Below are 10,240 nucleotides of genomic sequence, written 5' to 3' on the forward strand. Positions count from 1 at the left end.
TATCCATATCCACAAAATCAAAGTATTCAGTACTCCCACCTTTGTACGTTTTCCTCTTGCGATTGCTGTCCATTGAACCATTGTAGTACAATTTAATTGTAACAAGAGGGGGTTCTCGCATCCAGCCTAAAATGCATAAGAGTAACATAAGTAAATGTGATAAATCTCAAAACATTTTTCCTCAAATTCAGCACATTAAATAAGAGAAACATTACCATAATTCGGGGTGAATTCAAGAGACATTATACTTCTTTTAGCCATTACCGACTTCCACTTTAGCAAATATACCAAACTGTAATTTCAAAAAAGAAATCGGTGGTGTTTCTTCGAGTTCGCCCTTCCCTTTCTTCGAGTTCGCCTTTCCCTTTTCTTCATACGTCTAATTTGGGGATTAGGGTTCTTGTAGAGTTTGGGAGTAAAAGGTAAAGGAGTCAACGTTAATCTTAACGTCAAGATAACGGTAGGGACCAATTCGGGAATATTTTGAAAACATGAAGGATTATTTAAGCAGTCAAAAATCATGAGGGACTGAAATGGGAAAAGCGGTTAACGAAAAGGACGAAAATGGGTATTATCCCCTTAAATACATATATTCAGTTACAAAATGAATATACTTTCATGGCATAAACACTCTTGAAAGAAAAATTGACTGACCAATTAACCGATAAACTAACCAACTGAATGACTGAAATATTATCCAACCGAACAATATATCAATTGAGAAATATATATAATAAACTAACCAATTGTTTGAGTGATATATTGTCCAACCAACCTATTTATCAATTGAGAAATAGATACTAGATAGTGATACCCCGTGGGCCTCCTAGGCCCGGATTACATCTTGGAGGCCCAGACCACATTCTCCTAGGCCCGGATTACATCTTGGAGGCCCAGACCACATTTGGGTGGGAAGCCCATCAGGGCCCAGGTATTCTCCTATAAATACCAGGTTTGAGCGTACGGTTGATTCATTGACTATATTGTTTTCAGCAGCGCCCTTAGCTGCTCCCCCCATATATCCTCAGTCTCTGACTTGAGCGTCAGAGAGGCTACGCCAGGACACCCTCTCGGCCCCCTCCTAACGATCTTATTTGTGATTTCAGGCTCAGGGTAATTTCAAAACCTGCGTCTGGACTAGTGACACTTGCTGGAATCGGACCCTAAATTTCCCGTGAGTATCAGATAGTATCTTGGTTGATACCACATGGATGGGCTTAGCCCAGATGGAAGACATGGATGGGCCCACTACCCTTGGCCCATCCCTAGCCCAGATGGAAGACATGGATGGGCCCAATACTCTTGGCTCATCACTAGCCCAAATGGAAGAAAAGCCCATCAAGGGCCCAGGTATCTTCCTATAAATACCAGGTTTGATTGTTCAGTTAGATTATTCACTATATTGTTTTCAGCAGCGCCCATAGCTGCTCCCCCCATATATCCCCAGTCTCTGACTTGAGCGTCGGAGGGTCTATGCCAGGACACCCTCCTGGCCCCTTCCTAACGATCTTATTTGTGATTTCAGGCTCAGGGTAATTTCAAAACCTGCTTCTGGACTAGTGACACTTGCTGGAACCGGACCCTAAATTTCCCGTGAGTATCACTTGGTGAACAATTTACCGACTAATAAACTAACCAACTGACTGAGTGACATGCTATCCAAACAAACGAATTATCAATTGAGAAAGAAATATGATATATTTAATCGACCGACTTACCGAATGACAAACTAACGAACTGATCGATCACATTTTGTATAAAAGACCTATTTATAAATTGAGAAATAAAGAACCATTCAACCGATTGATTTCATGACTGGATACTGTCACACTAAAAGTAACCAACAACAATACACATATATACACACATATACAATACATATATATATAAATAAACAACCAAAATAAAATACTTTATATTGATCTTCCAATCAACTTTTATAAATGAAAACATTTATTATATGAAGACCAGGATAATATGAATCTCAATAAATTATGATTCAAATTTATATTTCTTTTGACGGAGGAAATGTAGATATTTAGGATGATAGACAACAATGAATTGGACATCGAGAAGAAAAGGGAGAGCAAGTTGTTGGTTATGGTCTCAAAAAGGAGGAGATCACGTTTTCACGTTTCTGGAATTTTTCTTTTGTGAGTTTTTTTCAATTGGCCCAAAACTTAAAATTTACAAATTATATTTAATTAAAAAAGGCTATTGACGAAAATAAATTTCTGTGAGGACTTTTATTTGAAATGAATTTGCCCTAAATCAGCAAGAACGAAAATCAGCGTTCGACTGTGTTACTATGACGAATAATCCATTGTCAAACCTTCTAGATGAGGCCCTGGGCTTCCCACACGATTCAAAAGTGTTATCCGGCGGTGGCGGCAATAGATTGATCATCGTGGAGGATTGCGTGGATACCAGCGGAGAATTCGTGCTCCACCACTTACTGAAGCGCTCCCTAGCGCCGCAATCCTCGCATGTAGTTATTTTCCTCTCGTTCTCCCGGCCATTCTCTCACTACGACCGTATTCTTCGCAAAATGGTACCTTTTCCCTCTTTGCTGCTCAATTCAAATCGTTTACTTTTTCATAGGCTTGGATTTATTGATACCGAGATTAATTCTTTGGACAACGACCCGATCAATGTGCGAAAAGAGTTAGTGAATTTGCGTTTGTTTAGTAAGTAATTTTTTATTCTTACGTTTATTTTAGTGAGTAATTAAGATATCTTGTTTTCGTACTTCTGAAGCAAATGAAATCGTTGGTTTGACAGGGATGTAACTTAGTCGTCCAAAGGGAGAAGAAAAGATTGTTGTTCTTTGATGTGCAGCGTCTAGGTGAGAACACCACGCAGTTTCGTTACTATGCTTTTGGATATTTTTAAAATATGGCTTTACGACACATTGTTTTTAATTAAGGTATTTTCTACCTCTCAATTTGGGACGAGATGGTGCTGCATCCCATTCGAAAATGTGTAATATCATTTAGGTTTCTAGAAATGCAAGTGAACTAAACTAAAATTTACCCGACCGATTCTACTTTGCTCAGTGCTCTCGATGATATTTTATTTCCTTAGTGACCATGTTATTTTCTCCTATACTAGATTTTTTTTAACTTGCGTATTGCTAACAAAATTAATTGTGTTTCTTCCTGAATTGTAATGATGAAAAAACCTATGTTGCTATTGCTATTAGATAGAGACAAAGGGAAGACGAGGGAGGATTTACTTCTTGAGCTGTATGGAGAAGTTCATAAAGCAATAGAAGTTTGTCAAACATCTGAAGGCTTGCAAAACATAACGTTAATGATTGATGATGTCTCTCTGATGGAAATTGATGCCGATGGCTCATCAAATCTTGTCCGAAATTTTTTGCATTATTGTTACAGTTTAACTACTCAATTTGTAAGTCTCTGTATCTTGTCGTCTTTCTCTTTATTGTATAGGTTTGATCTCTTTACATGTTTGATGTTGATGAAATTTTTTTTTAATCTTTTGTTCTTTAATAGAGTTGTTCTCTTGTTATGCTTAACCACGAGGATGTGTACTCAACAGCGAATAGACCCACTCTGCTTTCACAATTGGAATACCTGGCAGATGTGGTGATTAAAGCCGAACCTTTAGCTACAGGTCTAGCAAGTGATGTTCATGGACAGGTATGTTTGCCTAAACACGAGGAAATATACACCAGTTACTTGGTGGAAGATAAAACACAGAAGTCAGTACCTTAAAAAGTAGCTTCTGTTTTAACTATTAATGGTTCTCACATTTACTTATTTTACAATTGTTAAACTCAAATTCTTTAAATCCATCTTATCTTCCCAACTTACACTTATAACATTAGTTTTGGATATTCCACTTTGTTGTCATCTACGAGATTGGTTGAATTGTTTCTACTTTATACTTCATTTTTGGTCAATGGAGCTTAATGTTGTTCGTTGGCAGTTGACTGTTTCAAACAAAGGAGTTGGTGACATCTCTGGCACGTTAAGGAACAAGGTTTCTAATTTCCAGTTCAGAATCAAAGATAGCGGTGCTGAATACTTCTATCCTGGAAACCGGACTTGAATAAGCGAGTTTCCAAGTAAAGCCAATGTGATAACTTGGCTTTTGTAATCTTTTCATATTACTATTATCCATTATTGGTGCTCGTACGTTTAGAAAAATTGAAGTATATAATCTTACCATGGGTACATTTTTTTAAGGAAAAATATATAGTATTAGGCACGACATGAGTAGAGTTAGCTATTAGGATGGATAATTGATGTATTGAAACCATTGAAATTTGATCTGTTGATGATTATTACATACGGTGGTTGTGCTATACCACAAGTTTTAGTCTCTCACCAATCCGTTGTATGGGAGATGGACTAATCCTGCCAAAAAAAAATTTGTAAACCGAAATCAGAAACCAACTGAAATGGATTCGTCTGCTCCTAAGTTGTTTCGAGATTCATGGTGGAATGTTTTAGTATACAAGGAAGAGAAATGGCTTTGTTGGGATGGATCTCACCTCGAAACAGTTTGGGTTCCATCTCAAGCAATCAATTATTGCCTTAAATCTCCTCAAAAAAAAAAAAAAAAAATTGTATTGCCTTAAAAATTTTATTTTCTCGCTCCATACAACATTAACTAAGATGCTGGTACACAGTTGTTTTTACTTTAAATTTTTTTAAATTTTACATAATTTATTATTTTGGATAAAACAAATCTGACTTAAATATTATATTTTCCCCATTGTATATAACATTACGAGTAAAATCTGTGTATAAAATAGAATGTAAATAAACTAACATCTTCCTAAAATTCTGTACAACTATTTGTCGTTAAAAGTGGAGATCTTTTTCTTTTCCCTCCAGCTTGTTTGGGAAAATTTATAAAATAACTTCAATAAATTATTTAATTAAGAAAATGACATTCTTATGTATATTCAAATACACATAAGTAAGTCTTATTCTTAATTAAATAGTTGACCAAAGTTAAATACAAAATACTCCCCTTTTTTAATTCCCTATTTTCAGTTGAATTTTTTACTCACTCTTCCACCCTCCATTTCTCCTTTCTTTCCATCTCCGAATTCCGACGAATTTCTCTCTACGCCTCTGTCGCTGTCGCCCTTAACATTCCCCTGATCAAGAAAAATGGAACCCATAGATACACACTCTTACACAAACTTCAGTCACCCACTGACAACCCACATCTCACTCTCCTTCTACTCCGACTTCCCTTCTTCCACCATCGTCTCCTCTGGCTTCTTCTTCCTTTCCAACCCCCACCCCGGCCTCTTTATCCCAGACACACGTTCTGAAACTTCTATTACTAAATGCTACTAGATTTTTTTTACTAAGGCCGAAAATACATGTACACCTGTATCTAAGTCAAACCATGCATCTTAAAAAATCATCCCAACCATTGAATAAAAATAACTACAGTTGAATAAATATTAAATCTAATCAAACTCCTAGTCTACTATTTTAAAAAGAACTTGAACAGAATACCTAAAAGTCTGTCGAAATCCACAACATATAAAAAGATACAAAAACATTTAAAAATATTGTTTAAACCCATGGCTCATGATCATAATATGCGAAATAAATGCAAGGTACTCGGGTTTTCATGTGCACCACCAGACCCAATCCACACAGTCCTCGTCACTTCCAGTCTCGCCATCGACAAATTGTCCATCTGCATCAATCACACCTAGTGAATCTAAAGACTCAACACACCTGAACCGTAATAACAAGTACATTACATATCATGCAACAGTGAAAAATACTATAATTAAAATAAGTTTCATGATCCTTAAAAACGTAAACATGAACGTAAATATATCAGGTCATAACAAATCATGATGAATCATATCATCATAAACGTAGTTATTTTCCTTTATTGAATTCAGTTCATTAGTTGTGAGTTTTGTATCAGTTCTAAATCGATGGATTCATCTACGTATAATCGCGGTACCCGGCGACGGGGACATCAGCGACAACTTTACCCGTCCACTAAGCCTTGGCATTACGTGTTTGTGTTCGTATTAGTCACAACCAACTCACTTCCTTCAAAACATGTCATCGTATTCATCACTTTTAAAATTCATGCATATACACACATTTTCTTAAAACCAAGCATACAATGTACTTTCCAGCATTTACATAAAAATTCATATTCATAATTACATATACATTTTAAATATGCATTATCAGTTATCAGGGCAGTGCCAAGAATGCTAACCTATCTCAGATGCAAAATAACCATTTTGCTCCTGAAAATCATATTTGACCATTTTACCCTTGGACCATAAAATTTCGACCCGAATCCATCGATACTTACCAAAACACCTTAAACATACTTATAACCATTTCCTAGACGTTTACTCGAGCTCATGCATTAAATTCTATAATTCGTTTTGAAACTTGGACCGGGGTCCCGGTTTTAACCCGAATCAATCCGAAACTTAACCAAATTTTCTCAAATTTAAACCATAACTTATTTCCACCCAGCCAAACCTTAAACAACAAAATCCCAGCCATTTAGGACCTTCTAAACTCGGATTAACCTTGCTGTAATTTTCTGAACCAAACTGCCCGAACCCTAATTGCATCTATCCTCCGAGTTCTTGACCCTAGACCAAACCAGCTTGGACCAGACCCAGACCAACCCTTCCCAGGGCCAAGATGAACCCATAAGCACCTGAGTGGACCGTACTAACCCATGACTATTGCCCCTGCACTCGGTATCACCCGAACACATCTAACCCGCGACCTAGCTTGCCACAAAGCACTCGATCCAAGCCAAGCCCTGGACCAACAACTCATGTACCATCCCAAACCTCAACACAGACCCACCAGGGTCTGAACCACGGCCCAGACTGAGCCCATGCACGCTGCCCTCAACCCTTTCACCCGATCAAGCCGTCATATGACCTAGAACAAGGGAACTCGATCGGCCACCTACAAGAACGGGATCTAGCTCGGCTTTTTCCATCTAAATCCATGATAAACCTGTTGTAGATCACTCTTATCTCTCGAGCCATGACAGTCCCTTACAAATCATGATCAAAGCGTGAGAACATGCAAAAAACTCCAACGTTTTTGCATAAAACCAAGAAAAACCGATGCATAACACTATATCCCTATATCATGCAAATACAATTCAAAATACATATTATAATGTGATCGATGAGAAAATAAGCGAATCAGACGTGCCTTAGTATATAAACGCTCAAGGAAAATCGAACCACGAAGCGAGGGACGAGCACCAAAGAGACGAGACAAGCTTCTACTAAATTTTCTTGCAAAAAGAAGCCAAGTTGTTGCTGTATTTTCGAGAGGGGAGGGGCGGCAAAAATGAGAGAGGGGAAGGTTAGAGTTTTGGGAGTGAAAGAATGATAAAAATAATAGGATAATGGGCCTAAGTTTAAAATATTAAGGTATAGAGGTCTAGGCTCAAAAGCCCATTAAAACAAGCCCATTAGGCCCCACGATACTCTCGCAAAATATTTCGTTTTGGTACGTTTTCAAACATATTGCCCGAACCCTCAAAAAAATCCTCAATTTTGCTAAAAATCGTCTATCGATTTAAAATATGGCTCGGCGTGTAAAAATACTGCAAAGGGTCCATTTTCGAAATTTACATATCAATTATATCATATATTAATTATTTAATAAAATAATTTTCCTCAATTGTCCCTGATTTCCGTTCCTCGTTCGAGCGTGAAATACTGCTAGAAGCCCTATATCATGCAATTCAAATAAACCATGTCATACAATCATGTACTAACCATGCATTAAATGCATTAAAAAATATTTAAATACTCATTTTAATAAAACCATAGATTTGCATGCAGTCAGGTTACGTTGTTCGATTTTCTAGACCTTACAATTCCTCCATCTCTTAAATTGAATTTCGTCCACGACATTTAAAATATACCAAATAGCACTGGGTAACGACTCCTCATCTCCGTCTCAGTCTCCCAAGTAGCCTCTTCCTCGGAATGATTCAGTCACTTGTCTTTGACCATCTGGATCACCTTGTTCTGGAGTCTCCTCTCCTGTTTGTCAAAATTTGGGTAGGTCTTTCCTCGAAAGACAGGTTTGGCGTCAGCTGCAGAGGCTCATAGTTCAGCACATGCGAAGGGTTCGACATGTACCTCCTCAGCATCGAGACGTGGAACACGTTATGAACTCCGGACAGATTCGGCGGCAACACAACTCTATATGCTAGTGTCCCAACTCTATCGAGGATCTCGAATGGTCCTATGAATGTAGGGCTGAGTTTGCCTCTCTTACCAAATCTCATCACACCTTTCATAGGCGCAAAATTTACAAACACTTGGTCATCCACTACAAACTCTAGATCTCTCCGCCGCTTATCAGCATAAATATTCTATCGGCTCTGTGCAGTCTTCATCCTGTCCCGGATCTTAACCACTAGCTCTGCAGTCTATCTGACAATGTCTGGACCCAACTCTGCTCTTTCCCCTACCTCATCCCAATAGATCGGTGACCTACACGTTCTCCCATAAAGCGCCTATTATGGAGCCATACCGATAGATGCTTGATAACTGTTGTTGTATGTGAACTCTACGAGAGGTATTTTTGGCTCCCAACTGCCCTGGAAGTCGATCACGCAAGCTCTCAGTAGGTCCTCCAAGATCTGAATCACTCTCTTAAACTGACCATCGTTGTGAGGATGGAACGCTATACTGAATAGCAACTTGGTATCCAATGCCTGATGCAGACTCTTCCAGAGAGCAAATGTAAATCTTGGGTCCCTGTCTGACACAATAGACATTGGAATCCTATGCAATCTGACTATCTCTTTGATGTATAGCTCTGCATACTGGGTCATGGTGAAAGTCTTCTTGATCAGTAGAAATGTGCTGATTTGGTAAGCCGATCAACTATCACCCAAATGGAATCATACCCTCCAATGGTCCTCGGTAGCCCTGTTACAAAATCCATAGTGATGTTCTCCTTTTTCCACTCGGGAATAAGGAGCAGTCTCAGCTTTACTGAAGGCTCTGATGCACTGCCTTAACCTGCTGACATATCAAACACTCAGACATGAAATGAAAAATATCTCGCTACATGCCCAGCCACCAATACAAAGACTGTAGATCCTTATACATCTTCGTACTCCATAGGTGAATAGAGTATGTAGTGCTATGGGCTTCTCTCATAATGCCTTATTTTAGCGAATCACTGCTAGGAACCCACAGCGGGTCGGGATATCGGACTATGACGTCCTCAATAAAATACAAACTCAATCCCTTGGACTCATCCCTCAGCCTCCACTTCTGTAACTGCTCATCAGATGACTGCCCCGCTCGAATCCTGTCTTTCAGTGTCGACTGCACTACCAGGGTGGAAAGATTAGGAGCATTTTCCCTGGCATAAACTGCAAGCTCAAATCACTAAATCTCTGCCTGTAATGGCCTCTATACAGATAACTGTGCAATCACTGCAATCTTCCTACTAAGTGGGTTGGCTACCACATTAGCCTTACCGGATGGTAGCTAATGTCTCAGTCGTAGTCCTTCACCAGATCTAACCATCTCATTTGTCTCATATTCAGCTCTTTCTGTGTGAAGAAGTACTTCAAACTCTTGTGATATGTGAAAATATTGTACTTCTCCCCATACAGATAGTGTTTCCAAATCTTCAAGACGAATACTACTACTGCTAGCCCGAGGTCATGAATTGGATAATTCTTCTCATGAACCTTCAGGTGTCTGGACACATAGGATATCACTCTGTCATACTACATCACAACTGCACACAAACCAATCTTCGAAGCATCCGTGTATAGCACATACTCCCCTTGCCCTGATGGCATAGCTAGAACTGGCGTTGAAGTTAATGTTTACTTCAACTTTTCAAAACTTTCCTGACACTTTGATCCCCAAATATAAATTTGGCATTCTTCTTCGTCAAGGCGATTATGGGTACCGCAGTAGAAGAAAAGCCCTGAATAAACTTCTTGTAGTACCCAGCTAATCCCAAGAAACTGCGGATACCTGTCACACTCTTAGGCACTCGCCAATCTCTGACTGCCTCAACCTTGTTGGGATCCACCTCGACTCCATCCCTGGAAATAATGTGGCCCAAGAACGTCACTATGTCTAACCAGAACTCACACTTGTTGAACTTGGCATATAACTGTCTGTCCTTCAAAGTTTGTAACGCGGTCATCAAGTGTTGACTGTGCTCCTATCTGCTCTTCAAATAGATCA

General features: G+C 38.8%; 1 protein-coding gene across 1 annotated transcript; it reads left to right on the forward strand.

Moving 5' to 3' along the window:
- The first annotated feature begins 2,133 nt into the window (after positions 1–2,133).
- On the forward strand, positions 2,134–4,330 carry LOC142549171 (elongator complex protein 6). The gene is made up of 5 exons (XM_075657988.1): positions 2,134–2,551; positions 2,782–2,845; positions 3,203–3,411; positions 3,516–3,662; positions 3,952–4,330. The coding sequence occupies exons 1-5, from the start codon at positions 2,309–2,311 to the stop codon at positions 4,072–4,074; spliced, it is 786 nt and encodes a 261-aa protein (XP_075514103.1). The 5' UTR covers positions 2,134–2,308; the 3' UTR covers positions 4,075–4,330.
- The last annotated feature ends 5,910 nt before the right edge of the window (positions 4,331–10,240 follow it).

Source organism: Primulina tabacum, chromosome 6 (genome assembly GCF_025594145.1).
Source record: "Primulina tabacum isolate GXHZ01 chromosome 6, ASM2559414v2, whole genome shotgun sequence".
Taxonomy (NCBI): Eukaryota; Viridiplantae; Streptophyta; class Magnoliopsida; order Lamiales; family Gesneriaceae; genus Primulina; species Primulina tabacum.

Bases quoted from the DNA above. Each gene is read 5' to 3' on its own strand.
- LOC142549171 (XM_075657988.1), top strand. From the start codon at position 2,309: ATGACGAATAATCCATTGTCAAACCTTCTAGATGAGGCCCTGGGCTTC. The intron at 2,552-2,781 runs GTACCTTTTCCC...TTGGTTTGACAG, and splicing joins ACCGTATTCTTCGCAAAATG to GGATGTAACTTAGTCGTCCA. The intron at 3,663-3,951 runs GTATGTTTGCCT...GTTCGTTGGCAG, and splicing joins CAAGTGATGTTCATGGACAG to TTGACTGTTTCAAACAAAGG.